The sequence below is a fragment of the Melanostigma gelatinosum genome (assembly GCF_949748355.1).
Source record: "Melanostigma gelatinosum genome assembly, chromosome: 8".
NCBI lineage: Eukaryota > Metazoa > Chordata > Actinopteri > Perciformes > Zoarcidae > Melanostigma > Melanostigma gelatinosum.
In genome coordinates, this window is record NC_136641.1 from 11,315,200 (window position 1) to 11,332,629 (window position 17,430).

Genomic DNA, 17,430 nt, shown 5'->3' on the forward strand with positions numbered 1-17,430 from the left:
CTACAGTGTGCAATGTCTATTATGCATTTTATGTTTTGAAAGTAGTGATGGCAGCTATACACACAACCGTTTCAATCAATCTCAGACAATCACCCACTTTACAAAATTAAAATTGTATTCAAAGAATTAAGAGACAACGTTTTAAGAACGAGTGCATTAACTGAACGAAATACCTACTAATAATAATTATAATATAATAATTGTGTATTTTGAGATGATTGTATGGAAGACTGGCACAATAAATCGAGTCCTTGTGTTTTTCAGTATTTGTACATTTTGTTCAAAGACACACAACCAAGCACACTGTTCCAAAAGTGTCACGGTTTTCTGTCCGACTTGTCTGGCTTCGGCATCACCATGGGGCGGTGATAAGGACAATCTCTTTTAGCCAATCATTTTCAGCAAACTCTTCTTTCAACCGAATTTGACAGTTGTCTCAGCCAATAAGAATGCGTTTTGTTTTTCACAACACATTCCAACCAATCGGAAGAGTAGTTGGGCGGACCGCCGGTCAGGCACATTCCCCGGCACAGCTTCTCACTCTGCCCAGTTCGATCGGCAACGGGAGCGGAAAGAGGAAAGCTGAGAGCCCGAAGGCAGTAGCCCCTACCACCGCCGGCCCAGGTTACCATCTAGCACCGGGAAACATAGCAGAGAGCCACCGCCGGCAGAAACCAACCAGTCGTAACCATGAGCAGCGAGGCTGAGACACAACAACCACCCGATGCCCCTGCCGATGAGGAGAGCCCATCCAGCCCGGCAGCCGAAGCTTCCGCGGCGGATAAGAAGGTCATCGGTAAGGCTCCTGGAAATGAGCTAACAAAGCTAGTTAGCTAACGTTAAGTTAGCGAACGTGGTGTGGAACGCTGTAGAGGCGGTGCGCAAAAGCGGCGGTAGCAAATGTTAACTGCCCAACCACCGGGTCAGTTAACCGTTGAATCACTAATGTTACGCCAACATTTTAAGAAATGTCGTTAACTCAAATAGATTAACGTTTGTTGAAATAAGCAAATTATAAAATAAACATTAATTTTGTACCTCTTAAATCGCAGACTATTATGTAGCTATAACGTTAACTTGTTGGCTGTCTGTAAGTAATATAACGTTAGTTGGGTATGAACTATGATTAATAATATCTTGAATAAGGTAAAATGCATTTCCATTTGCTGTCAAGAGGCGAAACATTAGTCCTGGCGTTAGCTCGCGACACACATTTTAAAATGTCAGTTGGAATATAGGTGGTTATTGCTAGTGTTGCATATCCACTATTTTGATAAATTATCATCCGTTTCTCTGAGTGGCATTCATTTCAGATTTAGAATACATGGTTTGTGACGGTAATCCTTAAATCCCAACCGGTCTATCTCTGCCGTGTACTGGCCTTCAAACGTCTAATAGCTGCCACGGAATGCCGTGTTACCGATTGGCCGTCACATGCACGAACGTTGAGGTTGTTTCAGGACTATTGTTTCGAGGCAAACGTCTGAGCCACTCACTACTCCGTCGAAGTAACGAGGCAATATTAGCTGACGTCGAGACGTTAACGATCGTTTTGGTAACTGCTAATCGCATATCACGGTGGAACACGAAGTTATGTCACATTGCTCACGTAGCCGGCCACGATTGCTACCGTAGAAAACAAGCTAACGTAAGCGGCAGACCGTCCCTTTGTTCACACGAAATGGTCTGGTTCCGCGTTAGAACTAAATATGTCTCAAAAACGAAGTCGAAACGCACCCTCAAACGTGTGCCCAACGTGGTCGGCGAAACGATTCGAGTGAGGCCGGTTTATAAATATATTCGAATATAACTGTCAACGGTTGTCAAATGCTGCCCACATTTAAGGGCCTAGCTACTTAAAACAGCGATGGTAGCTCGTTGGCTAACGAAGCTACGCTAGCTATTTACACGGCTGAAGGGGCAACCCAAAATGTCCGCTGTATATTTCCACGGATTTCTTTGGACATTGAGTTTTCTGTTTGACGAAAACCACGGAAACGCCGACATGTTTACTTTTATCCTTACGTAATGTTTGGTCCCAATATATGTTATGATGTGCTACGGCTGTTTGTGCTCGCTGGCTTTAATCCAACCACATGGTTGAGCCCTAGTTAGCTACTGCGCTAACAAGCCAGCTGGGCTCGCTGCATGCTAACGTACCCGGGCGCGACTCTACCACGTGTGAACGCACTACTCGTGTAAACGTAAGTAGGTCTGTAGTAACCCAACTTTGACATATCAGTGATCACAGCGCAGCATTGTAGTGCTGCATCCATCTTAAATATGCGCAATAACTCAGCTCTATAAAACAGATGCACTGATCATTTGGATGATTACTAATCTTGCGTTCCACACTAGAAATAGCGCAGTCATTACTGGGCCATAATGTGCTTGGTTCATACCGCACACTAAGTGCAGCTGGCACAGGGCACCCCTAAGCACCGGGATCTATAAAAGGGTGACAGTTGGGAGTTAAATATAACTTCCACATTATCTGGCCCTGGTTTGTTTTTCATAATATCTCGCTGTTTGATTCCCTTTCTGTTTCTCATTGATATTGTGAGTCATGGACAAGCTGGTTGGAAGGTTTATTTGTACCCACAATATGCTAGCCATACACTGCAACAGTGTAATATTGTAAATGACTGAAGCTTAATCATTTTCTTTTGTTGTGTCTTGTTGCAGCAACAAAAGTCTTGGGTACAGTGAAATGGTTCAACGTCAGGAATGGATATGGTTTTATCAATCGGTAAGTGGACCCCACCCTATCCATGGATCCTAAAGACCCTGATATCATCTGTGTGTGTGTGTGTGTGTGGGAACATTCCCAATCCTATTAAGGCTTTGATTTGCTTACCAGGCGATTTGTCTGCTGGTCTCCATGCTCTTGTTACGCACAGTACTTATCCGTACGCTTCCCGGTTTAGTGTCAATCTGTCTGCATATATATTGTATTCTCTGGCTCAACAAGATAACTAGAAGTAACTGAGTGTTATCTCTTACCCTCTTTTATTTTTTAGGAATGATACAAAGGAGGACGTTTTTGTACACCAGGTAAGTTGTACGTAGTTTTATTTTCTTCACTTGTATAATGATCATAAATATGAAATCTAACCCCTGAACTGTTCTTGGTTTTAGACGGCCATCAAAAAGAACAACCCAAGGAAATACCTTCGCAGTGTTGGAGATGGAGAAACTGTGGAGTTTGACGTAGTTGAGGGAGAGAAGGTAAGCTGTGTTTTGGTTGGTAATGCAATCAGGTTTTTTTACTAGGTCCAAAATTCTGAAATTATTTTGCAGCTATTAAAAAAGATGCATCCTATTAATTGTTCTCTCGCTAATTCATTTGGGTAATTACATTTATTTCTTTATTTAAAAAGGGAGCAGAGGCGGCAAATGTCACTGGTCCAGGAGGCATTGCAGTCCAGGGAAGTAAGTACGCTGCCGACAGGAACCGCTACAGGCGCTATCCCCGAAGAAGGGGCCCTCCTCGCGCTGGAGAATATCCCGACAACTACCAGAGTGACGGAGAGGGTGAGCCACCCAACGGAGGCCGTGACAAAGGCAGCCGAGATGGGGGAGAGAGTGCCCCTGAAGGAGAAGTGCAGCAACCGCAGCAGCGCAGACCCGCTTACCCCGGCAGACGGCGCTACCCACCATACTTTGTAAGTAGACACTCGCGTGTCTTGGTGTATCCGGGGGTCTGGACAACATCTTGCAAATTGACTCAAAATAGGCCCATAATCTCAGCTATGTTGGCTGGGTGGCCAGTTTCATTACGTGGTTTGTTTGCTTACGATGTTGGCTTTGGAAAAAGCTTCATGTCAGTTGTTTGATGTATTTGCTTTCAGGGAGGCGAGGGCGACGAGAGCCAGGGAGGTCCTGACCAGGGCAACAAACCAGCGAGGCAGAGCTACTACAGAGGCTTCCGAGCAAGGTTCATTCCCAGGTTTACGTGAGGGCTTCATTGACGCAGGGCTGCAAACAATGGAAGAGTAAAGCACTGGGCTGTCTATCAAAGAATTCTAGCCCAGAGTCTACCAGCAAACCTCAATTAATAAATGCCACCTGTTTGGCCAGATAAGCTTTCCTTTTATTGCAGCCCACCCTCAAATTGCAGCTGTGCATTCAAATTTCTTTTAAAACTGCATCTCATCTCAGTAGATGATATCACCACTTCTTAGTTTCTTGATAATTCATGATTCCTTACAGCCCCTTGCTTTTTGCTTGTTCACTCCAGGGGTCCCCCCCGTCCCAGACCAGTGCGGGATGGCGAGAGACCAGTGCGGGATGGCGAGAGACCAGTGCGGGATGGCGAGAGACCAGTGCGGGATGGCGAGAGACCAGTGCGGGATGGCGAGAGACCAGTGCGGGATGGCGAGGAGGACAAGGAGAATCAGGGCGGCGAAGATGGTCAGAACCAACAGCCCCGCCAGCGACGCTATCGCCGTAACTTCAACTACCGCCGCAGACGTCCACAGACTAACGACAAACCCGGCCAGGAAACCAAGGAGGCCAAGACAGGAGGTGACCCATCTGCAGAGAAGACGTCCGCTCCCGAGGCCCAGCAGGGTGGGGCTGAGTAGGAAACAACCTGCCCACCGGCACCTACCATCTTTTACCATCGTCCGGGTCAGTATAAAGACGCTGATCATTTCCATTAACTTAAATTTCACAAATATGTGGATTCAGACAGAGCAGACGAATACTAGGGAACTTAAAACATCTACATTTAACAGCTAAGCTAGCTAACTAGCTTGTCATTTGCACTCTGTTGGATCTGTAGATGATCCAAAGAATGAGGTAGTGCAGTGGCTTTGATAAAGCAAACTGTCGGGCACCGTAGAGCCCTTGCTATTGGCTCTTCTCCATACGAGCAGCAGCTTTAGGCTTTTGATTCTTTTTCTGCTGTCTGGTGGTGATGCACATTTCAGGCACGCTACATGACTAAAAATGCAGCATACAGATGAACAATTGACTAATTTTATCCTTTTCTTCTTTACAGTTTTTTTGTCAACAAGATGAAACATCAAACAAGATCTGAGCAATAAAGATTTGACTTGACGATCGTCACAAGCTTGCACCATGCATTTGACCAGATTACCACCGATTGCCTGCAGAATCTATGCAGACTTGTTTTTTTTTTTTTTCCCATTATTTTTACGTGACAGCTACAAACGTTTTGGGGAAACAGCAAATGTTTTTCTAAATCTGTCCTAAGTTTTTACACCAAATGGTTTTTGAAGAAAAAAAAATGGAATTTGATAACTGGTCAGTTTGACATTTTTAAATAACTTTTTATGTATTCAAACATTTTAACAAAATGCAAGCTCAAATAAAAGTCCAGAAACCAGGAAAAATGTCTCGAGTGTTTTATATTTCAAGTAAATTGGCTCTTAACAATGACACAAATTGAAATTGTATTTCAGTTAACTAGTATTTATTTTCATTTTGAATGCAGACATAACCTTGTATAATGCAGTCAATTTTACAATCGCCAAATTCACCAATAAGTGTCATAAACAGCGTTTATAATGGTAAATGTTTTGCCAAAACTGATATTTCTGTGGTCACGATTCTTAATTTACTTTACACGAGGATAACAAAATTCTTATGCAGCATCTTGAAATGACTAACACAATGTGATACAAGAAATGCATCCAACATTTAGCACTACGGTATATCAAGTTCCACATCTTGAGCTTAGGACTCATGAAAGAAATACGTAGGCAACACAGTTTAAGCAACTTCTCATACATGTATACAAAAGAATTTAACTTTGTAGCGCCTAGATTTTGTATTCAAACCTCGGCCTGAGGCTCATTTTTTTACTACAGCAAGTAAGTTTCAATTTACATTCTCACCAAATACATGTACAGCACCAGGGTAGTGCTGGATGAGTAGTTATCTGCCACTGTTGACCAGTAAGTCCTGCTATAGCAAATGTCCAGTCTTTATTGGCTACACATATGAAAGTGGACAAAAGCACATATTATATACAATAGCTCTGCAATAAAACATTTTTGGTGGAGATATAACCTGATGTTTTAAAATGTGTTTGGACAGAGTAACATAAACCATGAACACTGGCTGGATCCAACCCAGGTATCTCATGGTCACAATGTATACACCTTAGACCACTTAGATCAGTGTGTTGTTGACGGACATCTGGACCACTGTGTTCAGTATGATATTCAACCAATGCAGTGTCGCCAATTTACCCAGACGGTGTTTGTTATTTTGTCCACTGTACATTCCGAGAGTTGCTCAAACGTTGGTCTCTTTGCGCAGCCGCTTCATGCGTTGCACGTTGTTCTCGATGGCCGTTGGGTTGGTGATCTCGGTGGCACAGGTGGCAGGAAACCAGCCTCTCTCTCCATCTCGCATTCTCTCCCCGTAGCTCCAGGCTAGGAAGAGCAGACGGTTAGCTTTTACGCACCCTCGCATGCTTTTAAATTAAGTATAGGGAGGCGGCTCACTGACTGAGCATGAGGGTCTGGATGTGATGTATTACAGATAGTGATGGAGCTAAGTACACACACACACACACTCACCTTCCTCTTTCTGCAGCACGATGACGAGCTCAGCCTGTTGCAGCCCCAACTCATCTGGCTCTTTCGGCATGTAGGCTTTGGTGGCCTCACACTGTGGAAGGCCTGAAAAACATTCCCATAATGCAATGTGATTCATGAAACCAACGCTTTTAACTGAATGTCAACAAACCGGTTGTCTTTTCTGTAAAAACACAACCTGTGCCACACTGATGAATATCTACAGCACATCTTTTTACTTCCTGGAATGTGTCATTTTGCCTGGAAAGGCACACCCTTTATATAACAATATCAATGCCACTTAAAACAATTGCTGCTACGCAAACAGAAAGTGTTGGTGCTGCTTATGTTCTTTATATGTATTTAGTTCATCGTAAACCCAAAGTCAGGCTTCACATAGATCAAGAAAATGTTAAGTAATAGTTGAAAGGTCTGGAATAGAAGGGAGAGCCTATTCAGCTCTGGTATGCATGTCAATAAGATTGCATTTAAAACAGCTGCAGACTCATTAGAAATGAAAAATGAACCATCTGTTTTCTGTGCAGCACACTGCCTTCCATAACAAATGAATCTTTTACAAATGAAAGGCAAGAGAACATTTACCACTTTCAACAATGACATGCCCTCACTGAAAACCGATCAAGCTCAGAACTCAAAGTGTATTTCAAAGAATGACTCCCTTGGTAAATAAAACATGCTGACTTACCATCTCGACTAGTAAAGACTCCATCCTGCTTGTGTTCAGTAAGAGCAACTATCCAGCGTGCCCGGTCATCCCTTGGCAACAGAGACAAAGAAAAACACAGTTAAATACGACTCCAGAGCTAGTGTTGCATTTTGAACATGTATTAACACAAGAAGTCTGCTTCTTACGAATGGACTCAATGCACGGGAGCATTAAACCTTCTGTCAGCAGAGGGAGCCAGAAACAAAACATCACATTTGGTTTGCAGTCAGTTTTTTTCCAAGAGGTCTCTGTGTTCAGCTCTCAGTATTTTTGTAGCTTCGAACTGAATCTCTGTGGTTTGTGGTTTAATTGATCACATGTTCTTGTTTGTACTTCATACACTAGCCTTATATTACTGTGTACTAGTCACCTTCAGTCTTATTAGAGCTAATTCACAATAAAAGCTTTCCACTGGTGAACTGGCAAGATGCTTTTATTGTGAAGAAGTCATAGGAAATGCAATGTGAAAAGCATCTTTATAAACTCATAATACTTAAACCTTGTGTTTTCCAAATTCCCACTTGAGGAATGTACAGTTATGTCCAGTTCATGGCTGCAGGGAGCTGAGAGCATGGTTACCTGGACTCGGCCACCAGGCAGATGTGCTCCACTTTGCCCTCACTGTTCTTGCTCATCTGCAGCTTGAAGGAAAGATAGTAGCTGTTCTTGCCAGGCGAAGACGCTCGTCCTTCTGCATCCTCCGCAACCTCCACCTCCACATTCTCCAGAGTGGCGTAGTCCATCACCACAAAGCTCTCCTCACTGGACAAACAAAACGTTTTTTACTCAAATGTCTATTTAAAAGATAACTTTGATCAAATTGTGCAGGAACGTTCACAGAAATATCTTCACTTTCACACATTATAGTGTAGCTGAACCTAGTCACTATTTTATCTTTGTGCATGGGTGTACAACGAACACATTCAAACCACGTTGCTTGACCATCTGCTGATAGCATTTCCTAGATATTATCGCCTAATGACTGGGTCGAAGTGTCAACTTAACAACCCTGAAAATGACTCCAGTGTTGTGGGCAGCTCCTTCCTCTGTGTTGACATTGTTTGGTTTCTCCCTAACTCAAAACAGAGAGCTGTAGTCTGTCGCGCTGCCATGCTGAATGCAAGATTGAAGAATCTCAAATATGCAAGCACCAGATCCATGCACTTTCCTTTCTCCGTCCCCTTCCTCTTGTCATTTCACTCAGTTTCTCATGTTTCCTGCCTGCCAGCAGTTGGACCCAAAGTCCCAGAGAAACACGCACAAAGCTCCTGAAATGCTTCAAAACCTGGATGTGTTTCTCACGTTTCTCTTCTCTAGCTGCCCCCATTTTAGCAATGCACTACTAGGTTCTTTTATCTAAAGTGGGAGCGATGTGATCGGTGAAAGTACAAATATTATTTTAGAATTGAAGTGCATAATATTCAAAACAAACGGTGTGTTTCAGCCCCACTGACCTCTTCTTCTTGGTGACGATCAGTACGTCGTTGAAGACAAACAGGTAGTAGCTCCTGCTGCTGAAAGCCCTCCAGATGCTGAGCTCTTCGGTGCTGAAGGCCAGCTCACCGCACTTCTTCAGCCACCGCGATGACGACACCAGAGGAAATGGCTGTGAGGACACAAGAGTTATCACCATCGGTTCAGGTTAGTTAACTGAATCATGACGACATGACAGGAATCAGTCCGAAGCGTTATCCGGGTTCCATTACATGTTCCTATCTACATCCACGGCCATCATTAGACCGAATAAGTCAAACCCTGTGAACTCTATATTCACTTTCCTTGACGGTGTTTGAGCACAAACCACAACTTACCTTGATTTTACCAAAATCCATCTGTTTCTGGATGGTGTACATCTGCTCCGTCCTCTCCATCCGCTGAGCACCATCATTGCAGCTGGAGACCAACTGTTGAATTAACGATCACAACAACGACATAATGACAATCGCAACTTTAAAAACACATCGACTTCATCGTCCGCTCTGAAATGCGAGATGAAGAGTGCTCTCTCAACGGCTCTCTAACCTTGCTGATGGCGTGCAGTGACCACACAGCAGCAAAGTACTCCGCTGTCTTATCCGGAGTTTTCTGGCAGATGGTCTGTGAGGAGAGAACAAAAAGGTACAAAACTTAGTGAGTAGCAGTTACTTACTTCTGGACGCAAAACAACCTTCTGCACCACTATACATGCCAAGAAGCGGAATCTGGAGTTTCTAAATCATAAGGTGTACATGCACACATATGGTTTTTATTCATTTGTTGACTTATTTAAAAAATGTTGTAAATTCTTCTAATTTCACCCCCCACAAATGTGTCTCTATGATACATAAATATGTCTTAGTGCCCTTTGATCTTAATAGGTGCGCAGCTTTACGAGCTTAAATAATTAACACAATTCAAATCGTTTTTTGAAGGCTGACAAAATTGATAAACTTGGAAATAATGTGGTGAATGCATATCTGAAATGACACAAAGGAAAGAAAAACAGATAAGTGGCCCTCGGCATCCTATTTTCAGCAGCTATGCGCCTCACAATGAGTGGTTTATGTAAGAAAGAAAAGGTTATGCTGACATCCAGCAGCAGTGGGAGTCTGGTGACTCTCTGCATGGGAAGGATCAGGAAAGAGATCATGGGCAGGCCTCCACAGTCACTGCTCCCCTCGATCTGCTTCAGGGCCTCTTTGAACGCAGTGTTACTGGTCCTGATAGACGGAAAGAAAAGGTGGAAGGTTCAGCTCATCCTGCCGCGTCGCTGCAGCAACTCGGATTGTCACAGTTTGTTCCGCTACTCACAGCAGCTTCTGCAGCGTCCTCTGCTGAAATGTCTCGTTGGAGCAGTACACGATGTAGGGCTCAAAGTGGTGGGCTGCGTGGTTCTGAACAATATCGCTAATGTCCCGGATCACTGGGTTGTCATAGTGACGCCGTTCAAGGTCCTCGAAAAACCTGAAAATGAAGCGAGAGGGGGAGGTTGGTAAAGAAGTGAAAGGGCTGTGTTTCTCCTCCCACAGGCTGTTTACCTGAGCAGGACACAGAGCTGTGCCAGTGAGTTCAGGCTGAATGTGGTAACTTCTCGGTTTTGAATCTCAGGTTGTTCGTATGTGATGATGACACTTATCAACACACTGTTATTTCGGGGTTCTATCTAGCTTCGTCGAAAGAAAGTTGTTCAACTTAAATATATATATGTTGTATTATAGTCTATTACATGGTGAATTCCCTGTTAAACTAAGTAAAGTTTGTTGTAATGTTAAGTTTCATTCTGTAACAATTGTGTCACTGGAGGAAGTTATCTGAGCCTGTCATTTTGACAACAAAAGGCGTCCGTGCAAATGCGAGTTCTTCACATTCACACTTATTTGGGCATGTGTGCTCATTTGACAGGCCATTTTTGAGATCATCACAAAAAGCTGGGGGAGGGGGAGAGGGAGAGGTGGTGAGGGTCTTCCTTTATCCTGCCAGTCAGATGCATTTTGGGGAAATGTTTGACAAAAAGCTGTAAAATGACACCTGGTAAAACAGCCCAACCCAGGAAGCAACTGCACTGTGTGCACACATTCACACACAGATACTGTAAGTCAGGTCATACAGGAGCTCCTGAGAAGCCCTCTGCCTTCTAGTTTCACACATCCTGTTTTACCTGGAAACAAAGAACAGGATCAAAGACAGAAAGTCACGTCTTCTCTTGCTGCTAAAACTCGCTCTCTCTCTATCCATTTTCATTCAAATGTCTGTCGCTAGCAATGCACAAAGCAATACGGGCTGCACTCATGCACATTATCATCTTAAAGCCCGGGAATAACACTCAGAGCAGTAGAACCGGTTTGGCTGGCGTGTTTTAACATGTTGATGGGGCCTACAGGATACAAAAGACAAGCAAAGGGAAATACTCCACCTGAAACTTTAAAACAACCCATTTTCTGCTTCAAACCCCATCTCAATGGGAATACAACATCAACCGTATGACAAAAAACACTCAATGTGCAGCCCCATTTCAAATCTGTAGAGACAGCATACAGATAACGTCATCGGATCCTGTTTACAAGGCGCTGGCACTAGTCCCCCCCCCCCCCACACACACACACACACACACACACACACACACAAGTAAGAGGATGTTGCACCCACCGTTTGCTGACCTGCTGAATGACAGAGATGTTGGAGAAGAGGTGATGGTACTCTGTGGCGGTCATTGTTTTCTTCAGAGCTTCGCTACTCTTGAAGTGACGCACCAGGATGCCCAGGCTGTGCTGGTACGAATGTTCTGATGTGATGATCTCAAAAATGGCCTGTCAAATGAGCACACATGCTCAAATAAGTGTGAATGTGAAGAACTCGCATTTGCAACCTTTTTTTTCTCCTTTGGGTAATTTTGGTGATTCCCTACATTTCCCATAATTATTTTTTTAACAACATCCAGAGAAATGATCTCTACTTTCTGCACTCAAATAGGAGTTTACACATCGAGAAACGGAGCAAAGCATTAGTGACGTTCCTCAAGATCAAGAAAGTGCTACAGACATGTCCCTGACATGAAGTAAAACACATGCTGTGGCTGCAATGCATTGTGGTCTATTGAGGCTGCGGTTGGTGGAGACATCTGTAGTGCTGCTGTCCTCTATGATAAACCATTTTGTTCCAATATTAAACGTGTAGGGAGAATGGTGGATTTGTTACAGAGTGACAAACTTCACATTGTAATTGTTGAGGTAATCGTTTGCCAATTATCTAACAGGTATCAGAAGCATATACCAGCAGACAACAAAACATATCAGCAATTTGTAGCAGTGTGGAAGTACTTTTCACTGTATGACAGCATCATTATTTTGAAATGGAGGGCGTAATTAACTTCTGCCGACTGTGGTCAGGATCTTAGGTGATCTTACACACCCCTTCACTTCCTGTAAAGGTGCAGTGGCTCAGGCAGGAGCAAAGGGCATTAGCTAGCTAGGCTAAATCAAGAGCACTACTTCCTGAAATGGTGCGCCTGGTGGAATCCGGTAAATGCTTTCATGTCCCTAAAAAGCAGCATTCAATTGGCCATGAATGGCTGCCATTCTGCTGAAGCACTGAAACTAAACCCAGCAGGTACAAAAGAGCGAGACGAGCACCAGCTGGCAGGGTGCGGCTTTATTTAAGGACTGTAGTGCACACAGGGTGGACCTTTGGTATCGACACGTCTGTTGCCGGTGCAGACGCATTATAAAAAGAGAAATCCACCAGCAGACAGTGTTATCGGCCTGTGTTCAATGCTTTCTTGGAGTTATTTTATAATGAGCTGTACCTGGCTTTGTTGTTATACCTCAACTTGTTATGTCTACTTCTGTTGAGGGAAGTCCTTTGATTCCTAGAAAGCCTTTTGAAAAAAACTCTTGAGAATGAGTTTGAACCTGTTGCCAGACAAATTTGGCAGATGTGGGATGAAAATGAATATAACTGTAAAGGACATTTTTAAGGCACACTGTGATTTAACAGAAAGCCTGCATTACTAATTGGAAGTGTGTTAGGGGAGGCATTAAGGAGGCATGCGTGGTCTAATTAAAGACACTTGAGTTGCATTTTGGGAAATGTATGATTCTGTGTTTTAGGAGCTTGACCCATAACTTTCTATGGTTACTGCTAGAGAATTGAATTATTCAATTAACCGTCTCCATGGCTGTTTTTCCCTCTAACTCAGTGGCAAGAAACAATCAATATCATGTAATCATGGTTGCATTGTGTTTAAAGTCTGGTGAACAGTTGGTACACGAGCCTCTTCTTCTCCCTGTGTGTCTGTGAGTAATTCAAAACACTGAGTATCGAAAGAAGAAAACACGTTCGGCTATTGAGCTGCATCAGAGCTGTCCTGCTTCCTGCAGCACATTAAATCCCTTCTAGGACATTACTGTTGGCATACATACCAGCACACACACACACACACGCACACACACAGGTAAACACACATACTAACCTCTTGTCTCTTTCTCTCCTGAGGTGAGATCAATGTCAGGATACCCATGTCCCTCACCTTTGTACAAAATAAAAATAAAACCAATGTTTAACTCCATATTCTGCTGTATATTCAAGATAAAATTTGTTTTGAAAATCGTAAAAAAAATCGTAAATCGTAAAAAAAATGTTCCAGCCTGTCAGAGAAAACTCGGCGGGTATTCGAACATTCTAGAGCAAACTTAGCCAGCATTTCTACACAGGGTCACGGAGTGTGGGGGTTTAAGAAGCTTTTATATTGCACCCTTTTAGATAAAAGGAAAAATCCAGCTGAAGTTCAGGAGCAAGAAGGACATTTGATCAGAAGACAAACTGTTCTCTGATAGAAATTGATCTATGTTTTTAGTGCACTTGTACACAATACCTACTTTGATCGTCAGTGCAGTTAAACGGTTTACCTGCGGTAGCTGGCTCCAAGTGAGCTGTGCCGGCCGGTAGCTCTTCACCACGATGCCCTGGTCCTCCACCGCCACGGGAGCCTCCACCACCACAAAGTCGTCCAGCAGCTCATCCTGGTTGGTGGAGTGCAGCCCTCGCTCACGGATCTCCTGGTAGAGGCGCGGAGTAGCTGAGGATTTCCACAAACACGGCTTAGGTTTCAATTCAGAGTCTCAGCGTGCGATGATTTTGGAATAAAACCTGGTTTCTGAACTGAAATATTTATCTCACACAATGGGCTCATGCATGAAGGATTCGGATGTTATTCACCCATAAGTCCGTTGAATGAATTGAAAGAAGTTAATTGTAGGTATTTTGTCAAGTGTGAAAAATAAAAGGCTAAAGCAGAGCTGGAATCTGTCAACATAATAACACGAGTCACTTTGAGAATTAAAGCGTGGGAAGTGAGAATGCAGCCGTTTGTAAAAAAAGAAGCGAATTGGGAGTTTGATTTAAACGCAGGTTTTTGCCTGCAGTGCGTCGTTACTGGAATGATCCCGAGACCATTCAGGTCACAGGTTTGATTCTCACGGAGATAAATGTGCCGGTGAAAGACGATTCTTGCGTCTTACGTTTGTTTTGAGCAGCTGCCCCAGTGAGATATCAGCTCAACAGGCAGACAAACAAAACTCTTCAATAAAACCTCCTCATGTCTGCATGATTATACCTGGAAAATGACTCAAAATCATATTTGGAGAAGTGGCATTGTCTGAAGGCACAGGACATCGATAGTCAAGACGGAACAATCTGGCATTCAGCATGAATGCTTTCCTGTTCTGTCCTCTCAAGAGATCCTTTGGAAGCCACGTCACAGATTGTATCCAGATGTTATTATTGTCATTTTCATTAAAAAAAAAGACAAACGTTATTTCCCATGTATTTGTAGTTCTATAGCCATATTTAGAGAAGTGGACAGAGTGACACATGGGGAACATACCATCTTTGAAGGACCCACGATGATTCTGGTTCCTCTTTCGCCCCAGGGTGCGCTGTAGGGGAGACAGCAGTGCAGCCTGAGTTTCACACTGTGGAATGCACGTGCCTCAATAATACTCAGCTTTTAATTCGATATTCTTTTTCTCCTAACATCTCATTCTCTCTTCAGCACTGCCTTTTTTCTTCCAATCCTCAAATGTAGCATTTTTCCAGCGTACTCTGGTAAAAACACTCTTGGGTGTGGAAGACAGCAAACAGTTGTGGAAACACGGCATCATCACGATGACTAAAAGGAGAAATTGACAGAAGTCACCGCCGATGCCATTGGCTATGCTGGCTGAGACCTATGAGGCTAAAACTGTGTCAGCTGGGCTCTGTGTTCATCTGAAGAACATAACTGGAACTGAAATCTCCACTTTCATTCAGCCAGTTGCTTCTGATAGACCTCAATGACTGAACACTCATAATATCCAACAGATAAGTGGATTAAAATGTCTTTTTACACGATTTTTTTTTTTAGCCATCTGCAACTGCAAATTCTATTACATCAACTATGAGATAAATGCCCCCCCCCTGTACCTTGCGTCCAGGGCTGCGACCTGGACCAGGACTGACTGCTCTGCCCTCTCTGACAGGTTTCAGCATGGCTGCGGCCCCTTGTCTCGACGCCATGGCTTCAATGTCCAGGCTGGTCACCGCCGCTCTGTATGACTTGTTCCTGCCGTTCCTCCTCAGAGCGAAGCCGTCTCCATCACTGTCATAATCCTCCCAGGACACATCTGGCCCCTGGGTTGAGTGGCGGCTGCGGGTCACACTGCTGGCGTTCTCCAGTCCCACTGGGAACGTCACCACGGTGGTGTGGTGGCGGATTTTAGGCCGGCTGGCTAAATTCTTGGGAATGAGCTGGTGCTTGCCAACCTTCCGCGCGGCAGGACTCTGGGTGCTCAAAACCACCCGCTCAGGTACAACCATCTTGTCTACCTCATCTTCCTGGGGTGTGGATGTTTCAGGTTGGGCCGTGGGGGGGCTTTGTGGCTGGCAGCGGTCATCACCGGGCTCAGATATATGGAGTTCTGTGGAGAAGTGGCGCTCCAGAACTAGAGGGGCCTGGTCGCCCTTGTAGCTGTCCAACTGGCTGTTGGACATGGTGTCCTCCCAGCGTCACCTCGGCCCGGTCTACTGAGATCTTCAGCACCTACAACATCAAACGAGTCTGAAGAGGAGGGACAAAGAGCCAGAAGAAAGTCAAACTACATGTAGAAACCAGCACCTTGGATGGAGACATGGGGGAAAAAAACAACAGGGGTAATTAGAGAGTAGTCTGGATGACCCTCAAATACCACCAGTGACCTACAGTGGGGCTCCCAGATCTCTTCCCATCGAAGGAGGGAGCCTAACCCCTGATCCAGTTCCCCACTCACACACTCAGCCAGTTGTGTCCGTCCTCAAACTCATATCAAGGGACTCAACCCGTGACTCAGCGCTCACTCCCACACTGCACTTGCCCACACAAAAGCACACAGAAAGACCTGCAAATCTGCGCGCGACAGAAACTACATGAAAAAAACACCCAAACACTTTTCCTCTGTTAAATACTCCTAACCTGCCCTGTGCAAAGACTGTTATGTCAAGTGCAGACACACAGGCACGATGCATTGCAGTCTTATAAACATGTCATTATAGCCACAGTCTTAAACTTGCCTTCATGACAGAGATGATATAACAATAGCTTTAACTGCATTTTTAAAACACACTGTTATTACACCGACGGTGAAATAAATCAGGACGGTATTTGCTTATTTTTTTTCCTGTTAAGTCGCAGTCTGAATTTTCCAATAACTTCGCAGCCCAACAGACGGATTAGGGTGGGACCAAAAATGTCTGCCTGACATTCCCATGGTTCATAACAGTGAGGTGAAACGCGGTTCAACAAATATTAAGTTCAACAGCTGCCTTACCTATGCGAGCCGACCTTACGAACACCAGCCTTCTTGTTAAACGAGCCTATCACGAGTGAGTCCGGTGGTTTCTAAAGAGAAGTGCTGATCGGTGCAACGACGTGATCCTCCTCCGCTCCACTCGGTCACAGATTTCTCCGTATCCGCTCACTTCCTCCTCGGTCTGCAGGCGCCTATTAAGCCGCGTTGCCTACGTCACTACAGGTGAGTGTCAATCAATCATCGAACCCTGGCAGGTAAAAGCCGACAGCAACGGACGCAACTTATCACAGTGTTTTCACTTCAGTGTTTCAGTTACGCGGGGCCGCTTCACACATCAACTTTGCCAAATAAAAAACTGCTTTTAATAATCAAATGCATTTTAAAACGCCGGGTTGAGTTTGACCTGGCCACATAATTCTGATTATTTACAAATACAGAAAGACATGTTTTTTTTTGTATAATTATAAATATATATGTATATATTTATCTCCCATCAATATTCATCTGTATCTGACTTTCTGATGTTTGTTGTCGTCCTTTACCTGATTGTTGACAAACGGCCCTTTGCCCCCCTCTGGTGACAAACAGGAGGAACTACAGCCTCGTCACTGATTGTTACGCTGCATGGAGACAATACATGGCACATTAAAATCATTTCAAAGGCTTCCCCACATTTCAGAAATATTGGTTTGAGTTTCATACAGGTTCTTTTAAAGCAGTAAATCAAGTCAAAAGTGTCTGAAACGTTCCTGCATGTAAACATAGATCTGCAGAACGTTTTTGTTAGTTTATTCATTTTCGTAGTTGTGTTTCTTTGGATATTACCATTTTTTCCACCTTTAGCATTATCATT

At 44.0% G+C, this 17,430-nt stretch overlaps 2 protein-coding genes across 2 annotated transcripts; one reads left to right on the forward strand and one right to left on the reverse strand.

Moving 5' to 3' along the window:
• The first annotated feature begins 536 nt into the window (after positions 1–536).
• Positions 537–5,360, forward strand: ybx1 (Y box binding protein 1). The gene is made up of 8 exons (XM_079273238.1): positions 537–796; positions 2,686–2,749; positions 3,021–3,054; positions 3,139–3,228; positions 3,381–3,665; positions 3,852–3,937; positions 4,241–4,632; positions 5,006–5,360. The coding sequence occupies exons 1-7, from the start codon at positions 691–693 to the stop codon at positions 4,584–4,586; spliced, it is 1,011 nt and encodes a 336-aa protein (XP_079129364.1). The 5' UTR covers positions 537–690; the 3' UTR covers positions 4,587–4,632; positions 5,006–5,360.
• Positions 5,222–16,734, reverse strand: arhgef16 (Rho guanine nucleotide exchange factor (GEF) 16). Its single transcript, XM_079273237.1, has 15 exons — positions 16,596–16,734; positions 15,217–15,850; positions 14,639–14,690; positions 13,662–13,831; positions 13,226–13,282; positions 11,404–11,564; positions 10,069–10,221; positions 9,848–9,977; positions 9,301–9,375; positions 9,090–9,182; positions 8,733–8,884; positions 7,858–8,040; positions 7,258–7,328; positions 6,555–6,656; positions 5,222–6,407 (listed from the first exon to the last, which is right to left on the reverse strand). The coding sequence occupies exons 2-15, from the start codon at positions 15,781–15,783 to the stop codon at positions 6,268–6,270; spliced, it is 2,106 nt and encodes a 701-aa protein (XP_079129363.1). The 5' UTR covers positions 15,784–15,850; positions 16,596–16,734; the 3' UTR covers positions 5,222–6,267.
• Positions 16,735–17,430: the final 696 nt, after the last annotated feature.